General features: G+C 50.3%; 1 protein-coding gene across 9 annotated transcripts in view; it reads right to left on the bottom strand.

The window, feature by feature from the left end:
- The window catches only part of PCCA (propionyl-CoA carboxylase subunit alpha), a gene marked incomplete at both ends in the record, with an annotated part of 291,344 nt that overhangs the window by 2,307 nt on the left and 263,900 nt on the right, over nucleotides 1-25,137 (bottom strand). For 7 of the 9 annotated variants that reach the window (XM_084234735.1, XM_084234736.1, XM_084234739.1 and 4 more), the window contains 2 exons: nucleotides 681-758; nucleotides 12,192-12,332. In XM_084234735.1, coding sequence (XP_084090861.1) covers nucleotides 681-758; nucleotides 12,192-12,332 — 219 coding nt within the window. The remainder of the gene's footprint in view (nucleotides 1-680; nucleotides 759-12,191; nucleotides 12,333-25,137) is intronic. The other 2 variants (XM_084234738.1, XM_084234740.1) reach the window with 1 other exon arrangement.

The raw sequence follows: 25,137 nt of genomic DNA, 5'->3' as shown, positions 1-25,137 counted from the left end.
TCTGGAGTTCTGGCCTGGCCACAAGGCCAGACCCACCCAAACCCGCCTTCAGAAAAGGCCCTGTCCTGCCCCCGAGAGCATCTTTTTCGTCACCTGAGCAAGAATGAAGTTATTGCTGAAAAAGACTCTCTTACTCCCTCCAGGAGAAAATACGTTTCAGTTTGACTCTCAACAAATTTCACCACTAATACATGGCCTCATTTTTCTCCCCAAATCATTAAGTCCCACATGTGTACCCTGGGGGCTTTCAGCTCCTCGGAAACTAAAATTGAATTGTGCTCTTTGTGGAGAAATTATCTTGAAGAGTTGCATTAATTTTGACAATCTCTAAAACCACTTCCTGCTGTGTCACCTAAGTCTCAGATAACTAACTGCCTCTAAGACAGATGTAAACATTAAAAATTAAAGACCCCTTAATTTGAAAGGCATTAAGGTGAAGAGCAATTGTTCTCTGACTACCTCCGCATTAAAGGGGCTCTGGCAAAGTCCACTCTCCACAGGGCAGGGCCACTTGGGGTGAAGAGAGCACCCACCTCAGTGTCCTGGTTGTGGTGGGGGAGAGACTGGGGCGCCAGAGCACCTCCCACCTCCCACCAGGCTGAGCCAGCCAAGAGCCAAAGGAGGAGATTCTGCTTCCTGTCACAGAGCCCGTGCGGGCTGGCGTGAACTTGGGGACATACCTTGCCAGTTTTCCCAGCTGTCATACTGTTCTGCATTTTCATAGCTTCAATCACACAAATTTCCTGACCTTCTGCTACCTGGAAAACAAAAAATGGACACATTTTAAAAGCATTCTAGTTTTTTAATGACGCGAAGAGTGAAGCCAGGAAGTGTTTCTTTGTCAAATGCTCTCAAATTTTATCCAGGCTGCAGCAATGACCTCTAGTTGTTCATGGTCCAAGTTCATCTTGGAGAGACAGCAGAGAAAGGCCTGTCCCTCAGTTGTCGTTAAATCCATGTTTGAAAAAAGTCCCTGCCCAGAGATATTTGGGGAGGCATCCCCAATGGCAAGAGAAACAAAAGCAAAAATAAACACGAGGGGCTACATCAGACTAGAAGGGGCCTGTGCCTCAAGGCAGCCATCGAGAAACAAAAGGCAATCTACTGACGCGAGCTGACCAGGCGATCACGCGCCTGAAGAGGGGTCGGCTTCTGAATTACAGGAGGAGCTCGCACAACTTTACAACAAATACGCCCAGTCACAAAACGGGCAAAAGACCTAAATAGACACTTCCCCAAAGAAGGCACCCAGATGACCTACAGACGCATGAAAAAGTGCTCAGTCTCACTTAAGGGAAACACAAATCAAAACCACCACAAGATGCCCCCTCGCCCCTGTGAGCATGACCCACATCAAGAAACCCTGAAGCCACAACGTTGCTGAGGAAGTGGAGAGAAAGAAATCCTCTTCCACTGTTGCTGGTGACAGAATTTAGTGCAGCCTCTACGGAAAACAGAATGGAGAGAGGCAAAAAACTACACACGGAAATCCCATGCGATACCGCTGCGAGGTGAGGTATTTACACACCGCTCAGGAGCACTCCACCGTGGCAAGGTTCACGCGCCTGCACATTCACAGTGTAACTGCCCGCGCTGCCTAGTCGCAGAGCCAAGCTAGGTGATAAAGACGACTGGATAAAGAAATTGGTGAATATGCACGCAATGAACCACTTTTTTTAAAGATGAAATAGTGGCTCTTGGGAAAAACCTGATGGATCTTGAGGTGATTATAGTAGGTGAAAAGAGTCGGAAAGTGAAAGATACCAGATGGTTTTGCTTATCGATGGGCTATAAAGAACACGGACCACAGAAGTGCAGCCAAAATGATTTTTTTTTAAAAGATTTATTTATTTATGCATACAAGAGCTGGGGCACAGGCCAGAGATGCGGGGGGTGAGAGGATTCACCAGAGACAGAGTGGGGAGCAGAACAGGCAGACTGAGTGAAACACACTGCTGAGGGGAGCAGCGGGTGAGACAGGAGAGGTCTGCCGCGCCATGTGGGTTGCTCCCTGGCCGGGGATCGAACTTGTGCTGCAGAGGCTGTGGATTGCTTCATAGTGTGGTGCTTAACCCCTTGCGTCACCAGGGAGGCCCCAAAATGATTTTAGATTGAAAAATAACCTGGTGACTGGAGGGGTAGGGGAGGGAGGAGGTGACAGGGGAGGAAAGGGGCCTCCTGACACTGGAGTACTGGTAAGTGAAGCGTGTGCATCTATGAGGGGTAATCATGTACCCCCAAGTTAACAGAGAGGTGAAAAATGACTATCAGTATTAAAAGGAAATCCCCGACACTAGAGGACGGGATGCTGGTGGTAGGCTCCCCTGAGGACCTCTGAATCTCCTTTGCACAAACAGGTGTGACAACAATGGATGTCCTCCATTGAGAGGAACTTTCTAGAACTGGCAGATCTCCATGAAAGCACTGTGGTTTCCAGGGGCTGGGGGGAGGGGAGTGATTGCTGATGGTACAGGGTTTCTTGGTGGGGTGATAAAAATGTTCTCAGATTGAGGTGATGGCTGCACAGCTCTGACCAGATTCAGTGACTAGGGTGCACACTTGAAAGGGGTGAACCGGACTTGTGTGAGTTTGGTCTCAGTAAAGCTACCCCAAAAATGGAGCGTTTCTACCTATAGCCCTGGGGGGCTGGGAACAGCCAGGCATCGCCCACTGTTGCAAACTGGGCAAGAATGTCCGGTGACTCCAGGAGGCGCCCCCGATACCCGGATGATTTCTAGACCTGTGCCGGGTCCTCCTCCTGGCACGAGACCAGCAGCTCCCCTGAGCACTAAGTCCAGCCTCCTGAGCAGCACCCGTCTTCCACAGAGGGAAATCCAGGCCGGCCCCCCGGAGGTCGGGCTGGGGCTTCCACCCGGGTCTCAGCCGTGACTTACAGTCACTCTGTATTTTGCCTGCCCCTGTGGGGAAGCGGCAAAGAGCAGGGCCGGAATTCTCTTCCGTCCTTGTGAAAAGGGCTCCTGGACTCGGAAACGGGAAGTCATTTCCTGGGGCGGCCAGATTTCAGGGTGCTGGGGGAACCCGGAGGCCCTGGCGCGCGGCTCCCCGCTAGCCACCCCAGCGGAGCCATCCCGTCCAGGGCTGCAGAAGCACCTGCGGAGTGTCCTTTCCTGAAGTCCCCAGATGATCTCCACGCCCTGGCCCGGCCCCCCGTGTGGCACAAGCTGTCTTGCTGGCAGTGGGGCCCGCCGGGCGCTGTGGGTTCCCCTCCTCCGCGGATCAGGTGGTGGGCTGCTTTTCCTGGCACAGGAACATAGGAAGAGGGGGCTGCCAAACTTCGGTGCTGGCACGGAGGAGAGACAGCGGGCTCGGCGCTCGCTGCCCGCGTGATTCATTTTCACCTGGCAGCTGCATGCCACGGCGGGCCGAGCCGGACCCGGAGGGCGGCCGCCAGGGAGGGCCCGCGGAGCCTCCGAGGCCCGCAGGGGTGGGGAACGGCTACTCCCCTGGGTGCGGCCTCGCCCCCCCCCCCCCCCCCCCGTCGCAGAGGCACCCGCCGCGGCACCCGCCATCCCGCGCGCCCGGGAAACCCCAGTGGGCCCCGAGTGCGAGCCCCCCACGAGCCCCACGGGCGCACGTTCCAGGGGCCGTGTTCCGGGACACGGATCTGAAACTCAACTGGCGTGACGGGGCCTCCAGCTCGGGACGGGGGTCCCCACGGCGCCCCTCGCTGGGGCCGGCGCGGCTGCCTGCGCAGAGGGACGGAGCCACGGGCGGCCTCGTCTCCCACGCGCCGCCCGCCGGGCCGGTCCTGCAGCCTGAGGGCCGGGCGCGCCACGCCAGGGGTCCCTGCAGGATTGCTCCTCTCCCTGGTCAGCCCACGGCGCAGAACCTGGGGGCCCAAGGGCCCCTCACCGCTTCCCAGGGGACCTCCCGGTCAGTCGGCGCGGACGTGCGCGGACAGCACAAGCAAAGGCCCGGAGACGCGCGGGCCCCGCTCGAAGGCGCAGACCTGTCGCTGCCCACGGCCCTCTCCCCCGGCCCGCTCGGGGGGCTTGTGACGCGGGTCGCCGGCAAGGAGATGACATGCAGGTGACCAAAAGTGGTAGCCGCACCCCCCGCCCCCCATCACTCATCAGAGAACCACCACCTCTGGCTGGGCCCCGGGGTGAGGAGAGCGGCGAGGAAGCCCCAGAGGGAAACACCCCGTCTGCGGCTCGGCGACTCTGGCATCTGATGGAAGGGCCCCCTGTCCCCCGCCTCCCTGCACCTGCTGGTCTCCCCCCGTGTTACCTCTCCCTGAAGGGAAATTCAAGTAACCCAGTCCTCGCTGCCTGCACTCCGGGCGATGGTTCCTAGCCTGTCGTCACCAGTTCTCCCTGGGGAAGCCGGCCACGCCGTGCCCCACAGGAGGTGCCTGTAAGCTCGCGTTAGTGCATCTCCACAACCCAAGTCAGCGACGCGAACGCAGCAATGCCGACGGGAGACAGGGCTGGAGCTGGGGTGTCCTGCCCCCGGCACGCCCCACGCGGGCTCCACAGCCCTCCCTTGCACCAGGGGGAAGCCCGCCATCCCGCCCCCACCTCGGGAGCTCGGGAGCAGCTTCCCACTCCCGATTCCTCCGCCTCCCCAGGTGGCTTCGGGGAGGCCCGCACCGCTCCCCTCAGCCAGCTGGCGTGTGTGTGCACACGCCTCTCCCGCATTCGGGGATCAGCCGGCAGAGACTCAGCGACGGTGACGGGGCGTCTGCAACCTTGAGCTTCACGAAGTGGTCACAAGCCTCAAAAGTCTTTTCGATAAACCTGGTGGGCCTGATGCATTTCTCGGCTCCTGGTCTAATTGGGGTAAAGTTGGGAGGCCTGAATCCTGTATCTTTCATCTGGCTGACTGCGTCCTCTCCTTTGACATGGGGTCAGGGTTCACATTCGCATCCGATTATCAGAGCGCACTCATTAAGAGGGAGCCTGCCCGGCCCCCCAAACCAGGAAGCTGGACAGAAGACTCGGCCCATTTACTCGGCAGATCTGAGCCCGTTAAAAGCCTGAATGTCACCGGGCACCGGCTCTGTGCTGGAGTTTCAGACATCTCCAGCTGATGATTAATTGTGAGTGATGGGAAATAAAATCCAGTAAAGCCAGCTGCTTGCCATGGTCGGCAAAATGACTCTAATGGATGGAGGCTGCCAATTTTCCAGTTTTACTGGCAAGTCTTCCAAGTGTAATTAAGGGAAGTTATAAATGATATGGAAATCTATCAAGTTCCATTTATTTTCAGAGGACCCTGTCCCCAGGGACTTTTATCTTCAAGCCTATGGTGTGCTTTGTTGTGCTAATGATTTAAGCCACTTCTTATTTCTGATTAAAGCCCCCAATATCCTTCTACCAAGTTCGCGTCCCTCCTCCCCCAAAGATGAAAAGACACAGACCCCTCTCCCCACACGTGGTCCCCCTTGGAAAGCGGCGAGGACTGGGGCGCTCTTGGCAACTTGTATCGTTCCCAGCGCAGACGCACCAGGAAAGCGCAGAGAAAAGTGCAGGGAGAAAAAGGTGGGGGGGCAGGGAAGAGCCCTCCCCGTCCACAAAAGGAAGCCCCCAAAAGTCCAGGCTGGAAAGCTGTGCTCCGTCCCAGACACTCATCAGAAGGGGGTGTAGCTCGCTAATGTTATTTGATTTGGAATAAAAGCATGAAAATGATGGCCAAGGCCTGAAATTGGAGATGTGAAGGCTCACCGCACAGTAGCCCATCTCTCAATTTCATCCTTCAGAGCCACAAAATGGGGGTGATACAGCGACGGGATGAGATTTACAGTAACAGCTGTGGTCTTCCCACACGAGGGAGGCTCTTCTAATGGGCTCAGGTCTGTTTGGAACAGACGGGGAGCAAAACAAGGTCCCTAGCACGAGAACGCGCTCGGATGGCTGCTCCAGAACAGGCGGACGGGCGTCCGGTCTCCTTGAAGACGGCCCCGGCCCTCCTTTGCGGCCCGCGCGCAGGGCCGTTGTGAAGGTGCCATCCTTTCAATAGCAGGGGGCGGACGGCGCGGAGGGCTGCTCTCCCCCGGCAGCCTCCTCTCCAGCAACTGTAAAGGATGCCCGGGAAACTGTGCCAGTGGCATATGGCTTTCCACTGCGCGCAACATTCATACACAAGACAGGCTCATCAGTCATTGGAGTATCTGGATAAAAAATTAGCTCCTGATGGATGGTATTTTGAGCTTACCTGCTGCTAGGACATTACCAGAGAAACACAGGTTTTGAAACCCACATGACATTAGAAACTGCAGACCATGAAACACGACACGTGCAGGAGCCCATAATGCCCGCCAGATCATACAAAATAATAAATAAGCTATTTAAACCCTCTGCCTAAAATTGGGCCCGCTGCAAGGAACCCTGGGTCACTTCTACGCAGGCCAATTAATGCACAGCATCTGCTGTAGAGAAGCAGGGCGTGAAGTACTTCGGAATGATTTTAGCAATTAAAAGAAAACTGTTTCCTGCCTGTTCAGACAGCAACTGTTTCAATGCAAGAGTGAGCACCAAATCACTGTGTGCAGCTGAAACATTAAGCCCCCTTTTTGGGGGAAGAGGGTGGGTGGGAGGAAGAATTTTTATGGAAAAGGAGTCTTCTTTTGTTGTCCGACATTCTGTCTTTCTGCCAAATTAGACAGACGGCTCGGAGGGCTTACCGGCCGCCGCGGTGTCCCCTCTGCCGCGCTGGGCCGCCCGAAAGCGCGGATCAATATCAACCCCGCTGACGGAGCCACAAAAGTGAAAATCCTTCAATTACATTTTTAAAGGCCGGGCTACTTAGAACACAGGTGCCTGCATGCAATGCATTTTAAAGCCCTGAGATCTGAAGACAGATGCGGGTTCCAGCCACAAGAGAAAGGCACCGCAGATTTGGTTAAAAGGCACGGCTAGGAGCTGATTATAATAACTTCCTCTTTCTGAGCCGGTAAGATAGGCTGGCAAACAGCCCCTGATATTTCCTGAAGCAGCAGCGTGCCCTCGCGTCGGGCTCTTCCTGTGAGGAGGGAAGGAGATTCCCCGGAGGACTTGCGGTATTTACGCATCCAGGAAGGCAGCAGCAGCAACTCACAGAGCAAGAGGAGGCAACAGAAATGCAGCCCAAGGCTCCTTTCCTAGGTGCCTGCACCCCTCCCACCCCCCCACCCCCCCACCCCCCGCAGGGGCCCCAGCAGGGAGTGCCGGGGCTGAGGCGGGCGGGGGTAGGAATACAGACTGCGGCCAATATAAAACAGCCCAGTTTAACTTAAAATGAAGAAACTCTTACTCCCTACTGCCCTCTAAGTTAACTCCAAACTAAAGCAAAAGCCTCTAGTTCTGCAAAAAGAACGAGTTAAAATGATGTCATTTACAGCGTCTTCAAGAGACCAGCCTGGGCTCTGCGCCCCGTGGGCTGTGCTGGCTTCATGGGTTCGCGGACATGATGCTATTAAAGCACATTTTGAATTCTGGTAGGTGGAGAAGTGCCCTAGTCAAAAATGACGGAAACAGCGATAACCTACCGCCTCCTCCCAGGTAGATCAGGCCCTGAAGAATAAAATCAGATGCCAAACTTGCCGGAAAGCTCCCCGGCAGTATTTCATTGAACCTATACAAATATTTTATCTTACACTGAGAATCGTCATTAGCTTCGACTGTAAAAATTCCCCCAGTTGTTGCCTCCAACAAAAAATAATGCTAATGTTCAAAACTCAGTGCTATCTGGGAAAGAGGAGAGGGCCAAGTTCAGAAGAGCCGCAGCCTCTGCAGGAGGAAGGGCAGACGCCAGCAGCGGAGAGGCTGCGGGACAAGTTCGCCGCGCGAGTGGAGTCTCATCCTGACGCGCTAAATACGAGAGCGCGAACAGAGAGCGTGAGCCTTGTCGCAGAACGTTCTGTGTATGTGTAATATTTCATCATTTAAAGTCTAAAAATATTCAAGCGTGAGCGCAGGAGTCCCTTCGCTTTGGAGTACAATCTGATGTTGGGTGAAGGTCTGGCAACTTGTCAAATAAACTGCTTGAATAAACACTGTGATAAAATATGTAAATTTAATTATTGCCATTATTTTACGATTGTAAATCAAGGATTCCGGAAGCTGGAAACGTGATCAAACAGCCAGACCAGGTCCTCTGCCAGGGAAAGGCACAATTAGTGACGCGCGAGGCGCACAAGGCAGCGCCAGATAAGCCACATGGGCAGCGCCGTCCACCCTGCTCATCTGCAGGCCCCAGGAGCGAAAGGGGCTCCAGTCCCGCTTCTTCAAGACATGAAAATTCAAGATTTCTCTCGCGAAGCTTATGTGCGACTTCTGTATGCTCAGCCAGTGAGGGCGGAGGGAGTGTGCATCATGGTCTCCGGGCCCAGCCGTGTGCCCTCTTCAGTGGCCATCCCCCACTCTGGAGCCCCCTGGGCCCCCACAGAAGCACAGGCAAGGAGGAAAGGAAATCAGGGTGAGATGTGGGTAGCACCCCTATTAATATTAGGAGGATTAATCATGTTATGTCTTCATGGGTGCACACGACAGCACCCCACTTCTGCCCCATAATCATTGTTGCTGAGAACAACTATCCCAGACACCTGATTACCCTGCTGTGCCATTGCCAAGCAGACCTTCCTCCTCTCAAAAATACCTTCCTCCGCAAAAATACTCCTAAGTCTGTCATACTAATATCAGGTGGGCTAAGGAGCAAGAAAAAGCAGCAACAGGTACTTAATGCTGCTATATTCCCTCCCTGGGCCTCACACACTAGCAAGTCACGAGGTAACACTTCAAGAAACCTGGTGGGTACTTAGTCTCCTGCCGGTGCTTGTCTCGATGTGCACACACTGAACACGATGCCTGCTTCTGGCCGAACCTGAGGCAGCCGCAGAAGCCACGAGTGACCGGGAAGGCCTCCGTAAAACGCGAGACTAGAACAGCCCCTGGGTTGCCTCATTTTTATTATTTGGTTTCTGACATCAAAAGGCTATCGAAGCAAGTGCACTCCTAGTCACTGTTTCCTACTTGAAAGACAAAATGAAATTGTGCACCCCACTCGGCAGCCACAAGCCTCGGGTGGGGGCGGGGGGGGTGTTTTCAGCCATTTCATATTTTGGTTCACGAATATCTTTCTGACAGAGAATATTCAAATGAGTTATAAAAATGCTGGCTTTGATGCTAATAGGGTTATGATGGTGTGAAATGTACAGATAAGTAGGTATTTTTCAAAAGGAAATGAAAACCAGTCATTGGAAAAATATTTACAGGGAAGAATAAAAAAAAAGGCATAGAAAGTCACTCGGCTGTTTTCTGGATTAAGTGTGTGTCTCCTGACGTCTGTAGCCCTCTCCGACTTTGGTTCTTACAGGTTTGTTTCCCTGTAAGCATTTTACTGTTTCTTCATTAGCACCCTCCCCCCGCAGAGGTGCCAAAGGCTATTATATAATCATTACAAAATAATCTGGCTGTCACCTTTAATGTTAAATAGCGTGTGATTGACATCGAAGGAGTGTCAGGAGCCTTGGCTGTGTGAACCCAAAAAAAAGGCCTTGGGGTCGAATCCAGCTTTTGTGAATAAGGCAGGGAGGCCCAGAACACGAGCCCCCAGACACACTCTCCCTTCTGAACAGCCAGCCCAGACCCTCATGTCCCGAGGTTTGCAAACTCTGTTAAAATGGTTCCCTCGACAAAACAGACTTGCTCTTCCTTACGTGACACTTGTGGACCGTGTCACCGTCAGGCCCACAGTCCTAAGATTTGTCCAATTATATTTACGCTAAAGATAAAAATCAGAGATTACTGGAATTTAAATGATAAAAAATAAATTTCAAAGACAAGCAGAATACTTACAGGCCCTGAGTTGTTCTGAGGTCCTTGCTTTCCTTGAAAACACAGAGCTGGCTGAGCCAGTGTCTAACTACCGGTAACATGGAGCCTGGCTCAGCTATTGTTATGCCTAAGAAGGCACAGCTTGCCCTGCAGTGTTAAAATAATTCAAAAGCGCAAAACTGAAAAGTTACCAGTACTATTTTCCTGAAATGGCCTCCAGTGAGTGCCTTGCCTTTGGTCCAAGGAAAGTTCCTTGAGTTTTAATTACACGAGGAGATTTAACCACAGAGATTGTGGCGAGAGCCAGCAATGAGCCTTCCCGCTCTGCATCGGTTTAGGTATTAGCAGTCCGTGGCCTTATTCACGAATAGTTATTCCAGAGAAACCACTGTTTACCAAGCATCACAGAATGTGAAAGACGCCTGCACGGCTCCGAAGTGGCCTCAGAAGCTAAGAAAGCAGACGTGAGCTGACTGCCCAGGGCACACGCCTGCAAGAGCATTTATCGGGGAGGTGCGTGGCAGAGGCTGGGAGCCAGGTGGTTGGGAGTCCCCCGCTCCCAGACTCTGACTTTCAAAGACTACATAAAATTGAGGTCCCAGTTAGTTCTCAAATCAAACCATTCTTGATACCCACATTTAATTATCGGTGGTGGTTTTTAGGATCTGCGCCACCCCAGAGAACCAGGACTAATAACACTGTTCCCTTTTCCTAAATGCCCTGCTTCCCACATACAATGATTAACCAGCAAGTGGGGGGCGTGAGGGCGAGCCCCTTCTGCATGGGACAGGCTTGGCTGGGAGGAGCGGTCCTGGGAAGCGGCTGGCTGCAGGCTTGCTGTTCTGGGCCCCTGGCGAGGCAGGCAGGCAGGCGGGAGGAGCTGGCTGCCGGCTGACCCCTCCTCTCTGCTCTCAGCAGGAGCTGCCTCCCTCCCTCCTCCCTGGTTTGGACTCAGGTGTTAGAAAAGTAAGGATTTCGGTGAAACACTTCTGTTTTAAAAGCCCAAACATGATTTTTTATAATTAAAGCCTCACAATTAGGACGGACAAGCTCAGGATGACAGAATACAGCCTACGTGGCTTCTAGAAAAGGCTCAAGGACAATGAAAACAGAACAACACAAAGTAACCTCCTCACATTGTTAACAGCCTCCAGTTTCTAGAAGATTCCATTGACTACACTGATGAGGCAGTGAGTGTAGGCCCTCCGGATGCCAAGGCCAAGGAGCTATCTCAGGGCTAGCCCTGGGAAATGAGGCGGAGGCAGCCTCCTCCTCCATATTCAACATACTACACACAATCTTGCAGTCTCACCTGTCCTAGATCCAGGGTTAGACAATCTTAGGAATGCTTTCTTCCAGAAATGTCAGTGTGACAGTTCATTGCTACTTAGCCTCTATTATGCTGTTCCAGAAAACCTGGCATTTCAATTTCTGTATCATCAGGTAAAGCAATGGCTAAGTCAGTATTCCAGCTTCACACATCAATCTCGTGGCTAATCATTTAGGCAACTAAAACTGATTATTTTTCCTTAATATTTATAAAAGCAAATACTGTTCTAGAAGCTGATGCCAACTACACCAGCTTTACTCCCTGTTGATTTATGTGACAAAGGAAATACAGAGGCAGTTTTAATATGATCTTTACTGGAAAATATATAAACTCCCGTGACTTAAGTGAAGTATAAGTGGAATCACCGTAGTGTCTATTAAGAACTAGCTTGCTTGACTGTTATTTTCCAGCACATAAATAAAAATGCAAGTACTTAAGTGCCCCTGGGGGCCTCCTTTTGCATCTTAACTCGATTTCTTTTTACCTTTGCTGCCACTCAACACAGATTTCCATCCCTGGCCTAAGAACATGCCTTCATCCTACCAATTTGTCCTTGGCTTGTTACCATGAAACTAAACATATGAAGAAATTCAAATAGAGTTGTGATATTTGCCTTAACGTCACAAGATAAAGACGAAAAACATCACGCCATCTTCCAAGGTTTCCTCTGTCAAGTTTCAGAGGTGCACTGCTTCACAGATTATGGGGTGACCTTTCCTGAGCTCTCCTTCCCATTTATTCTAGAAATCACACAAAAAGTTCCCTATCAGAGGGTTATTTCATGGGCTGAGTTTTCCAAGGATGCTTAAAGCACAGAAAGCTAAAAAGGACATAGAAATTTAAAATCAAATACTTCCTCAAATGCAAAATGCCAGGTAACAGAGAACTTGGCCTTATTTCCGTGCCAGAGCCAGACCATGGGGAGGGAGGCAGAGGCAGCCATCACTAACCTCCTTCAAGTGTGAGGCAGCTGGAGCAAGAAGGTACAAAGCTAGTTTGCTGGTTTCCGGGGGGAGCTGACCCGGGGAGGAACTGACCGCACAGACACTGACCAGTGTGCCCGCCCCCGCCAAGCATGTCCTTACCATGTCCCCGGGCTTCACAGACACGGCCACCACCACGCCAGGCATCGGAGAGCGCAGAATGCTGCTCGTGTCCTCCGCCACTTTTTCCAGCATAAATTTGTTCAGTTCTGCAGCCAGTTTGGTTAAGATGTGCACCTTGTACTTCAGGAGAAAAAAACAAAACACAAAACACTGAGTTTAAAGACTGAACTTCCCTCAAAAGGAGCACTCAATCAAAGTCAGACTGTAGCCTTTAAATGGAAATTATGACATCTTTGAAATGAAACGGTGTTTAGATATTGTCATAAAAACAAAATATATTCATTCGTTTCTGGCATGTGGGGTATGCCACAACTTATTTAAAACCTCTCTCTTGAAAGAAGAACTATTCCCGTCATTAATGAGTGACAACAGTAACCATCCTCTGTTGTTAAGAAAACATCTCAAAAACGTGATGGAGTAAAGGGAATTTTCAGTGCTTGCAAATTGAACCTGATGAATGCAAATTCCAAGAGCCAGGTCGGCCAAAGGCACGGCGATGCCGCCGGGCGCCAGTAGGTGGCAGCAGACCGCTGTCTCAGAGCCCTCGAGCAGAGGGGGCTGCGGGGCTGCGTCTCAGTAAGTTAAGACAAAGGGTTTCAGTGCTCATTTGGGGCAATCTAATGTTTAGAATTCAGAGTTTTTCCAGTGACAGAAAACGCTACATTCACGATTGGAAACGTTAACCTTCCAGGCGCAGCATGGCATCGCCTCTCCACCGTAAGGAGATGGTTCGGGCAGACGGAGACGACCCAGGAAGAGAAACCCTTCTGCACTGAGATGCAGTGTATCCGGATTTTTAAATCCTAGAAAGAAAGCCAAGTATCGCAGGCACCTCTTGTAAGAGGCTCTAAACAACGGTGGCACAGTACAGGCAGTTGGGTCCCACAACACATTTGTAATAGGAGGATCACTGCCTGGAAAACCCTCCGTCTCTGGGAACGCATCCTCCAGCCAGAGTTTGGTCTCTCCGAACAGAAAGAAAATGAAATGGCTTGAGGAAGTGTCCCTGGGTGGAGGAGGAACCACCTGGAGCTCCTGGGGAATACCAGCTCTCCCTGGTGTGCCTGCATACCCCCCCCCCCCCCACTGCTTGCTTGGAAATGAACTGCTGTAACACGAAGCCTCCTGTGGGCGCAGGGCCTCCGGTCCAGTCCGGGAGGCCTTCTGTCCAGGGGGCTGTAAGTGCACTCTTTCTTTCCAGGGCCTATTTGCCAGGGGGGTGGGGATGATGCAGAGCCTAAAGGCCTGGGTTCCCAGCAGACCTGCAACCCTGTGACAGGTTGAATAATAACATTTTTGCATTTTCTTTACTCCTGAGTGTGTGTTTTGCAATCAAGACATACAAGTGTCTGCAGGTTTCTGAGGATAGGATCCTCAAGTGAAATTACAGTGCAAATAAAAAGCCTTTTGCGCCTGTTAAAATTCATCTGAGTCAGAAGTGGCTGGGAAAAGCAGAGAGTGCGTTCCGCTGTCAGTCTAGCAAACAGTCCAGGCAGAGGGACTATTTATCCAGGAGGAATCTACCTTCGAGTCCTTCATTAAACCTAGGAGGGAGGCAGGGAGGAGGGGTGAATGAATTGCACAGTTTCTGTATCTGTGCTCTGCCTTGGAAAAGGAACCCCAACACCACTGGAAGCACAAGTGTCCGCAGCAAAGTTACTCCAGCTGACCTCACCCCAGGCCCACTGCGAGGGGCGCGGTCCCGGGCCTGCCTGTCCGTGTTCAGTGCGGGAGACAGACTCACTGCTTCCTGACTGGTTTTGCACAATTTGACTCCCACACGTAAACTCGAAATTCAGGGCAAGTATCTTTATGCAAAGAGAGGATAATAGAATTTATCACATTTCACCACAGCGAATATACCCTTAAAAGCCAATTCTTTACTATATCACAAACAAGACTTAATAGAAATAAAGGGCGAGGATTGCAGCGACTCCGTTTCTCCCCAGAAAGTACAAGGTCCTGCCTAAAACTGGACCCTTTTATTATTTTTGTAATTTTCCTATCTTTTGGATTCCTTTCTCCGCAGGACTCCTGCTTTGCTTGGAAAGAGATGTAAAAGAGGCACAAAACCCGATGCCTTTAGATGCAGTCTTTGTTACTGATGAGATGTTCCTTTTCCTTTTGTATTTGTTTATTGTTCTTAAATCTGTTTGGGGGATAAGCGACTTATTGTAATCACGAGTAAAAAATAACAACGGGTAAACGCCTCCAGAGAGGCCTCCTTGCAAATACTTGGCTTAGAAATGACCTTTCTGAATATAAAGAGGAGGCAGAGAGAAGGTTCTCTTTTCAAGATTACCTTTGATGTTGTCCTAACCCCTTCGGCGTGCCCACACAAACACGCCTTCTTAAAACAAGCTCTGGGCTGGCCCGCGCGGGGGACAGAGGTGCTTGCCAGGCCGGGCCCGAGCTGGGGCACAGTGGGCCCCGCAGAAGGAACTGCCTGGAGAGAACTGCAACAGCTCTGTGCTGCTCCAGAAGTCACTTAAGAACGTGCGCGAGGGCTTCCCAAGCTTAGGATCACAACCACTACTGACTGGTTTCTCTGAAGGTTTAGGAGGCTCGGCAGGGATTTCAGGCAAGCGCCCATGATGGGCACAGAGTTTGGCTTTATGCAAGGCATTTAGTTAAGTATTCCCAGTGGATTCCACAAAACTTCCAACGAGAGTTTGATTTGAAGTTAGTGCTTCCCACCCCCCCCACCCCCGCCCACCCCCAAGCAGCTAAACCACAATGGTGATGTTTTGGGGGTGGGAGTCAAGGATTTCAACGGCTAGTAGACAGGACAGGGGAGGACTATTCTAGAAGCCAGAATGTTCTCCCCCTGCCAGGTCTTCTGCTTACATGATTAGAAGCTGTTCTTGGTGGGGCCTGAGTTGAGAAGCTTTGGGTTCACAGGTCGATGGACTTCATTCTGTGGATTTAAGGAGGTGCGCCCCCAAACCACAGACGAATTAGCGAGGACTGGACAAACCCCCCTCCCTGTGTCAAAGCAAAGAACAGGTGCTCCCTGGCTGGGGCGGGGCTCCAGAACCACCCTGACAATGACTGGAGGTGTTATCTAATCATGGTAACAACGACCCCTCAACTCTAAGCAAATTAAAACTGATGGTGTCTGCGATGTCAGACCATATCTAACAAGAAAATTTCTCCCCACAAGTTCAAAACAAAGAAAAAGGAACCCTACCGGAGATGAAAGGACCAGAAAGAAAGTGGTGAGATGGACAATTAAAAGGCCCTAATGGGAGTGTCTTTAACACGGGCACACAGCTCCAAATGGGGGGGGGGGGGGCCTGAGGGATAGGGGAGGGCAAGGGCATGTGGTTGGGGGGCGGGGGGGGGAGAACCAGCGGGGGCTAGGGAGGGGCTGATGCTGTTGAAAGGACTCAGTTAACACAACTTCCTGCCAGCAGCCCTGTGCACCTGTCAGGCTCACGCAGCTCGGGGCCCAGAGAGAGGAAAGTTGCCCAGACTGGGGGTCACTCCACGCGATAGTCACAGGAAGCCCCACCTTCCCAGCCGCTGGATCCGTGTAGTGCCGGATCTCCGCGTGGAGTTTACCCCACAGCCCCTGGCTAGGCCTCTGTGGTCCCGGCACCGCACCCCCGCGCACACGTCCGGATGGCGTCCAGCCTGCCGGCCCTCTGGAGTCCTCCTCGTCTGCTTTTCATGGTCTTCCCGTGGCGACTTCCGAGGCTCCGGTCTGGTTTCCAGTTCTAGCTCATTCTTCCCGTGACAGTTGGATGTGGAGAGTCAGTGCCGCTTGTTCAAGTCGATTGTGGGCCGGGTCAGCCAAGACCAAGTCAAGGGTGGGGGATGAACCTTCATTGGAGATCACTTCCCATCACATACCTTACCCTCAAAGCCCTTGGCCACTCGTCACCCCAAGTCAGGTGGCAGATCCATCCCTTCCCATGTAAGAATCTCTTCTTACTCAAAGTCTTGCGCCTTCTGGCCCCGACAGTGCTCAGCATCAGGCTGCCCTCGTTTCCAGGGAGTGCCCCGGGAGCACCCTGAAACTCTGCTCTCCTAACTCTGAGCCAGAGAAAAACTGCGCATGTTCCAAAGAAGCAGAAATGACGCGTCTTTAAAAACACTGGCGTGTCAAAAAAAACTAGGGGGAAAATAACCCCCCTAAATATAGATTACAACACCGAGGTGGAACTAGAATCAAATTCAACCTTGTTTTCCTTCCCGAAATTCTCTGTGGGTAGGTGGTTACCACTTGGAGCAAACTTAGCAGGGGTTCAGAGCCACACAAGATGCATTCCAATCCATTTCAGCATCCATCGGGCTCAATGAAACCGACCAAAATCAGCCAGAAGAGCCCCAGCTCGTGGCCATCCCAGGCCGAGAAGGTGCCACCACAGACAGCAGAGCACGCCCGGTCCAGCTGCAGCCGAGCAGCCGGTTAGCATGACGCTGTGACAACTCCATCGGCCCGTCTCAGGGTAGCTGTCAATCAGGATGCATCATTTAATCCAACAGCACTCGGAGGACTTTCTCCGACAACCCACATGACAGCCTATCTACAGCTCTATTTATATCAGCGCCCAGTTGTGTTTACAATGCGGGTGTAATTAGAAAAGATGCAACAGGCAGCAATATTATTGAGATTTCCATTTTGCAGCACTGCCCTGCAAAGTGTGATCTAGCTTCAGAGTCATGCTAAATGACAAAAGGCTATTTTCTTCCATCTCCCAGCTCAGACAGCACTTCATTCGCAGCTATCTATAATTAGATTAATGGTGTAGTGTGGTACAAAGCATCCCACTTCACATCAGATAGCATATGAATTAGGACAAACACTTATTTCAATTCCAGGCAGAGAAAGCAATGACTGGGGTATTTAGCATACCCTTTATGGTGGAATGAGATGTTAATTGTGTACCATTACCTCTAAACTGCTTGCTTGTAGTATAAATCACTCTGCTAATTGATGCAGAGATAGAAATGTAGCCACAGGCAAGAAAGCAAAGGAATGAGAGCTGAAGATGGTGGATAAAGGATTATCAAGTAAAACCATATGGAGATGAGGTTCCTTTGAAACCTTTCCTTTCTGCCCATGAGCAAGATTCCTTAAAACTACCCAAAAACTCTTGTGCTCAGAAAGATAATTTGATTTTTTTCACATTCCTTTCTAAAAGACATTTCTTTTCAAAGTTCCTGAAGGCTAGAAATCCAAATACTAGATATGTGATTTTAATCCAAACATAGGCGCAGAGCGCATCGAGCTCGCGAGCAGCACTCTTAGCTGGGTGTTTGGCTCATGGGTTAATAAGGAACACTTGGAAACTACCTGAAGCAGGTGTTTCTGACCCAGACAGGGGCAAAAATAAATTCTTTTAAGTTGTTCTTAGACCCAAACAAAACAAGCCGCAAACGCTGCTGCTGCAGTTCCCGGGCCACTCCTGTTGGGCACTTATTCCAGGCGACGCCCGCAGACGCATCATCCGCCACTGAAACAATGATTTACACCATCTCATCTGGGCAGCCAAGAACTAGAAGCATTTTTTCCTCTCCCCTAAAATTAGCAAAGAATAAGAAAAGCATGTAGTAATTTAAACACACACACACACACTCTCTCTCTCTCTCTCTCTCTCTCTCTTTTCTCCAAAGTGCTATTCTTCCTTTTAAAAGTGTCCTACTCAGCATTCACCAGCTCTTATTAGGATCAACTGTCTCAGCACGGACATGGAAACCCAGTGCAATCCATGAAAAGTCAAACTATTCACGATCCCCAGACAGACATGCTCTTCTGGAGTTCACAGATCAAGTGCACACACCCCAGGTGTGTGTTCACAATTTTTTTTTTTTAATAGCAAAGCAACAGCAAGGTGAAAATTACTGCTGTGCACTTTTCACCAATTCAGCTGCTTAGTAATTAGCACTGTTATAACAAAATTGTACACAAAGAACAAATCGAGTGGGTCAGTTAATAGTTCACATTCTCAACTTCAGAGTAACTGTTTATACATCCATGTATGGCCGATGCACATTTGAGAAATATTGGGTGAAGCTGAGCCTCGAAGTATGAATACCAGGGCAACTTGCTAGATGATTATAAAACAATGTCCAGTTGTCACCACTGAATCTGGGGGCTGGAGGAAGACACATCTAGGGCTTCTTTCCTGGGGGCAAGTCTACCTTTCACCCCATAGAGTGACTTGATGCACCTGTGTTGATATACCTGTACTGCAACTGCAAATTCAGCAGTTCAAGCATTATGCTAATACTTAAAAGAAGAAAAGCTATCAAGACCCCTTGAAATGCAACAAATATCAGAAAAAGAAATAGAGTGAACTGGCCTGAAACTGCACCTTCCAAGCATGCAGCCAGGGACATACGTGGAAATGCACTGAGGGAAAACAGAGTGGGAGTGAGTAGGCGCCTGGTCCCCCTTATGAGTCACCCCTCTGGACCCCTTTGGTTCGGCCAGCAGCAGAAGGCAACAGGCCTACCGCTGGCTGTCAGCGATTCTGGTGTTAGCAGGAGAAAATACATGGCTGCTGCCACGGCATCCCGGTTCCTCGACGTCTGCTTGCTTTAATCGCACGAAGCAGTCAACACAATCCATTCGGCCAGCTTAGCTGTTTGCTGACACATAATTGATCATGTCAATACGCGACTCCCACAGAAGGCGTCGTTCAAACGCACGTCCGCTCACACTTGTGAATCACACCAGACCCCAGGTTTGTTTTGTTTTGTTTTGTTTTTGTTTTTTACCGCAAAGCTGGCTCTTACCTTCAGCCTTTACTGTCCCCCTCAGTGTGTCCTGGGAGCCTCTGGGGTGGTGGGCCAGGAGCGCGTTCAGGGCACTTTTTGAGGGAGGAATCAACAAAGTGGTGGGGAAAGTCCAACAGAATAACAGCCAAATCCATGACGCCCATGCTTGCAACTCTCCTTGCTAAAAAGAGGGGATCTCCTCCGAGGAGAGAAGAACGACCACAAGGCCAGCACGCCAAGCCTGGGGGGGTGGTTGGTGGTGGTGTGTGTTTGTGTGTGTGTGTGTGGGGGGTCTCTCTCTCTCTCCAGCTTGTACCCAAAGACAGTTTCCTCCGGAGAAGGAAGCACGTAACTGACACACAATATCTGACCAGATTTCTTACAAGTTGGTTTTTTAATAGGAAACACGGGGTCCTTTCACTTCTAACACATAAGCACGAGCATCATTTTTTTAAACAATAGTGCTGAGTGTTAAATTCAAAATTAAACCCTAAGCCCACCCCTATTTCATAGCAGCATGTTTTCCCTCAGCTGCGCGCCCCTGGGGCACCCGACTTGTCACCTCAATCAGACCCAAAAATGGTGGGAAGGAGACAAAGCCGCTGTGCAGGAAGCCAGCCCTTCTCCAGGTCTGTGGGCCAGGACTGTGCTAAGGAGCAGGTCTGTTCATGGGGTGACTTCCCTGAGCTCGGCATTGGTGGGGACGCCGCGTGCAGGTGTGCCGATGAGAAGGGGGCCCAGCCTCGGCTCAGCCCAGGTGCCCACAAGCTGTCTAACAAGCAGGTACATATGGCACCGGGGTAATTTGCTGCAATAAGTGGCACCTTCCCCTGCACCCAGGCGGGCCCTTGACAATGTGCCACGCGGCCCTCGCAGAGCAGAGCGCGGCCGCTGGATCGGGAGTCTCCGGGACGCAGGATGGCCGTAATGAGTCATTTCTTTCTTTTTCATACGAGGAAAATATATTATAGACCTTTGAAAGCCTCGCACTCAATTATGTAACAAAGCCGACATCTGTTAACAGTACAGGCTGTCGCTATTCTGTGTCCTGAATTGTTTTATGTAATTACGAGTTTATAAGGTATTTGGTAAACCAGTAAGAAGGTACCTTTGTAAAGCACTGTATAATTTGGGGTACAATGAAGTGTTCTCTTGAAAATCTGTAATTAGGGCAGCATCAGCTTACAGAAAAGTGCAGGAAATGTTATAAAAACACAATTATGGAAATAAGCACATAGGTAGGCCAGCGTGCCATTTTGCTCCGCTTCCCTCCCTCTTCTCCTCCTCTTCTACCTCCATTGTTCTTTGCTTATCTCCAGTGAAAGGAATGCTGTCTATTGGGCACAAACAAGTGAACTTTGTGGGGAGACTCCAGGAGCGTGGCCTTCCCTGGGGGGCACTTCCCTCTGCGTTGGAACACTGAGCTCCGGGAAGCGTGCCAGCGCCCCACGGCAGTGCTTTCGGTTTACGTGGGTTTTTTTAAATGATAAAACATTTGTACTATTATGAGTTTGCTGAAGAAACTCAGAAGTGAATATGCCCAAATGTTGGTACACTGGTCAGAAATTCAGAACGGCAGTGCACAAAGGCAAGGTCAACAAGACCGGCCAGGGTGTGAGGCCGTGTAGGGAACGGTAGGCCAAGGCGGAAAGCAATTCAAGAGGAATCTAGCCTGCTACCCCAAAGGATGCGCCTTGGGGGGAAGAATTGTCTTGGGCTGAACAATTAGCTTTGTGCCCTCCCCGCCGGTCTAAGACTAGGTCATAAATCTCCCTTTGTAAGGGAGTCCACCACTCTCCCACCAGGAAGAGAACTACTTCAGAGACAATTCTTACCTGCACTACCTCTTGTCTTACCTGAGAAGACATAATAAACCTTCCGAAACCACCCCAATTGATCATACACTTCCTAGACACCTGCCTACAACTTATCCTACCCCAGAAGCCCCCACGCCCCTTTTTCCAATCTCTTCTTCATTTTCATGACCCTTGGTTAAGATGGCTTATGTCCTCAAATTTTAACTGCCCCACGTCGCATTTCTTTGTGAACTCCCATGTGTAACAAGAGACGATATTCTTGCTAGTCTGCCTTTTGTCACTTTAATTTGCAAGATCCAGGTGCTGAATCTAAGAAGACAGAGGAAAAAGATGTTCCTCTCCTGCATAACCTCACAACCAGTGGGCCAAAGTACTAGAAGTGATCTCCACTAAGAGACTGCTTAGCAATGTTACAGTTTAGAACTCTGACCCATCTTAGAAGTCTAGTTTGAGTTACTAAATGCACCTTTGGCACGCTGCATGTTGTGCAATGAGCAGTACACACAACACTGACAGTACTACTGACAGGTGGATAAGACCTGTAAAGTCACATGTAACCCAGGGAGGGGGGGACTGTGGTCATCACAATGCAAAGAGCAGAGGAGAGTGAAGAGCATGTCTTTGAAGCCAGATGACCTGAGTTTGACATCCCAACAAATGTTACCCTTTGCCCAACTAACCTAACTTTACAGAACAAATTTCTCCATTTCCAAAATCAAGATAATACATGTACTCGATGATTGTTTTGGGGATCAGACTGACAAGATTTGCAGTTACTAGCAAATACCTGGTAGTAGTCACGCACCAAATACTATCTCCTCTCACCATCCCAAACATCTCTGATGGCCCAAGAAGAGACAATGATGGATTTTTTTTTTTTTTAAATTGCAGAGTCTACGGAATCTGGATTAGGAACTTCCCATAGTTATAGTTCTGGCTCTATGGTTCCACATTTGGGAGCAAATTGATTTTTTCAAACACTACCTCTGGCTCCAGGAGCAAAGAAAGGAAGTTGGTTCTATGCTAAGGTCAGAGAACTTCTGGACCAGTCAGTGCAAGATTCTACGGTATCTTTTCCTTAGCCATGTAGAGAGGTAGAGAGGGAAAAGGAGCAGTTCGGTTCTCTCATTCAAATACCATTTATTTTAGCTAGCTGATCTGGCCAAAGTTAAAAACTCAAAATTAAGAGGAAAAAACGGACCCTGACCTACTGTTGCCTGGCTAGAGAGAAAGGACATTCACCATGGATACCACGTAAATACAGAAATCTGTGCCTGCCGCAAAGGGTGTGGTGGACACGAGGTAAGCCTCTTGGCTTTAACCCCTCTCTAGAAGAAACCCTCCCGGGTTCAGAGGCAGGTGAGGCTGTGATTTCACTTTTAGAACCTCTGGTGATTTCTAACTCCAACACGCAGGACGGCCTGGGAAAATTACTTAACGTTTTTCCATCTCAGAGTCACTATTCATAAATTCTGGCTCAGAACCGCGCCCGCTTCAAAAGGTGTCGGTGAGGATTAAGTAAACTTACATAAAGAATGTTCAGAACACAGTAGATGTGGGTTTAGTGCTAAATGGCCATGATCACTACTGTTTCTGTTGCCCTCGTTATTATTAATGCGCGTCTACAGACAGGAGAAATGACGTAAAAGCAGAAAAACCCTTTGGTTCTTGCCTCTGCGCATCGGGCTGCTGGATGCGGGCATTTCCCCCGCGAGCACAGGCTGCGCGTCCTGCGGTGTTCTGTTCTGACACGACCACCTGGAGACCGCTTCAGGTGCCAAGGTGACTGTCCTCACTTCAGATGCCAGTCCCGGGTCCAAATTGTCACTTGTGCTTCTCTGACCGACCAGCCATAAGTCGGAACTTCCCAGCACCCTCTCCTGGGGCTTGAGACTTTGAGAATGGTCGCAAACCTTTCTGGACCGCTGCTTCACTATCAAAGGATACAACTGAGAATGGCCGCATGGGGGAGACGCACTGGGGAGCAAAGCACCCATGCCCCTTCCAGGCTCACCCCCACTCCTTGAAGCTCTATTCACCCCTCCCGAAGCTAAACACAGTTCTTTGAGGTTCTTCTGGAGACTTCACTACATGGGCATGACTGAGTGACTGCCTGGTCATTAATACTGACCACACCTTCAGCCCAGCTCCTCTTCCTGCAGTTGCGACCCTTTAATCACCTGCCGGGTTCCCTGGCAAGCAGCGCCCCAATCCTTAGGGGTGTCCCAAAAGTCATCTCATTAACATAAACTCAGGTGTGGCTCAAGGGGGCTTACTAAGAATAACAAGGGCAGCTCCTTTAACCTTTTTCACTAACATCAAGTGCAAGAGCTCTGTGCCAGGACAGCAATCAAACCTCCTTATTATAAATCACAATATCTCATTAAGTCCAAACTCAGACACCTGTCTCCTTGGACATATTCCTGAGAGACCGCTCTGGGCAGGCCTAGAATCCATCAAAACACACACTCTAAATCTCTCTAAGCACACTCCTCCACACAGCTGCAGCCCTCTTCACAGTCATTCTCTTCACTGGCAATTTCTTCCGACAATATTTGTAACCTCATAATCTTTTGTCCGATTCTTGTGAATGTCCTGTTGGCTGGAAACCTTGTCCTGACCAGCTGACACATCACAACTCCCCTAAATGTTGGGCCGATGTTTCCAGTTTCTCGTGGCACAATTCATATTTGAGGAACTTGAGATTTACGAGAACAGGAGAACTGGGGTCTGCGTTTGTGAGTGAACCTGGGAAGCACTTATAAAATTTAAGATGTATTTTATGGAGTTAACGATGGTTATAGGCTTGCGGTACAAGCCCTACAATAAAGAGGTGTTGAGAACTAGCTAATAATTCCCCCCTCCTCCAATCGCACTCCCCTGAAGTCATTTTTGTTAATGTCAGTTAATTTTTATAGTAAATCTTTTACTCACACAAAGCTATAAAGAATATAAGCACACATCTGATTTTTGCAAATATTTTTATACCGAGTAAAAGAAAAACTATTTTATTTTATTTTTTTTTTAAAGATTTATTTATTTATTATTTATACAAGCACTGGGTACAGTCAGAAGCGCGGGAGGGTGAGAGAATTCACCAGAGCCAGAGCGGGGAGCAGAGCAGGCAGAAGGACCGAGGTACACTGCTGAGGGGAGCAGCGGGCGGCAGGAGAGGTCTGCGCGCCATGTGGGACCCTCCTCTGGTGGCCGGGGAGCAGCCGGGGATCGAACCGGCGCCGCAGAGGCTGCGGGCAGCTTCGCAACCCAGCGCTCAACCGCTGCGCCACCGGGGAGGCCCCAAGAAAAACTATTTTAAAAGGGGAAGTCCATGATATTCCGCCATTCAACATCCTCTGACTCACTGTACACTCTTAAACACGGGGCTGTCTAAGACAGCAAGAACTTGAGGTAGCTTTTCTTTTTACACGGTTAACAGATTATCTGAGACAGAGGAAAAATCCACACATGCCCTGTTGCTTTCCTGAAGGGAAGCAACAATCTGCCACACTGAGATCTCTTTGGCAAAAGGTTGATTTCGTGGGAGGGGCTCTACAAGCTGGGTAGAGGCTGCTTTTGAAACAGACAGACCTCCTCCTTGTCACTTACCACACCACCAAGACCTACCTTCCTAACTGTTTTCTAAGGCGGAGGCAGAACTTCAATCTGCCCACCTTTGTTTACAGCGCCTTCCTCAGGAAACTCCTGACTGCCCTTCCTCCTCCCCAGCCCCACCTCCAGGTCTCAGCGATTCAAGACGGTGTCTGAAACCATGTGGCAAATCATTGAGTTGTGCTGGTTGTGCTTGGCACGTTATTATTAAATTTCTTGTGGTTTTTTTTCTCTTATCAATCTGCCTGATGTTTGATTATTTGCCAGCTTAGAAGCCAGGAGGATATCTTAATATCCCCAAGCCCCTCCTCAATGCACACTCTGCCCTGTCGGTCCCTCTAACGCATGAGCTAGCTCCCTGCTCCCTGATAATTATGAGGCCCAGTTGCAAATGCAGCTCTCAGGCCCTGGCATTGGCTTTGCGGGGTCTCCAGCCCTTCCCACTGCCGCCCTCACAGATCACGCGCCCTCCAGCTGCCGCCTCCCTTTCCTTCTGTGTTCTCTTTTCCTAACTTCTCCCCAGCGTCGTGATGTGTGGCCTGTCTAGAACAGGCGACTGCAGGGTCACGTGGGGAGCCCCTGTCCTCCACTCTCAGGAGCGCTTATCTCGTAGAGTAACCTTCATCCCCATCAGCATACGTTTCTCTTAGTTTATAAATGGTCACCACCCTGTGACCTCCGGAGTCCAGAGGGTCAGAGACGCCAAAAGCCATCATCTGAAGCTTTAGTCATAGAAGACAGCCATTTCCCAGCAGGCTACTTGGCGAGGG

Source organism: Talpa europaea (assembly GCF_964194135.1).
Source record: "Talpa europaea genome assembly, chromosome: 6".
NCBI classification, from domain to species: domain Eukaryota; kingdom Metazoa; phylum Chordata; class Mammalia; order Eulipotyphla; family Talpidae; genus Talpa; species Talpa europaea.
The sequence above is the reverse complement of the archived record's forward strand: the minus strand, read 5'-3'. Positions and strand labels throughout refer to the sequence as shown.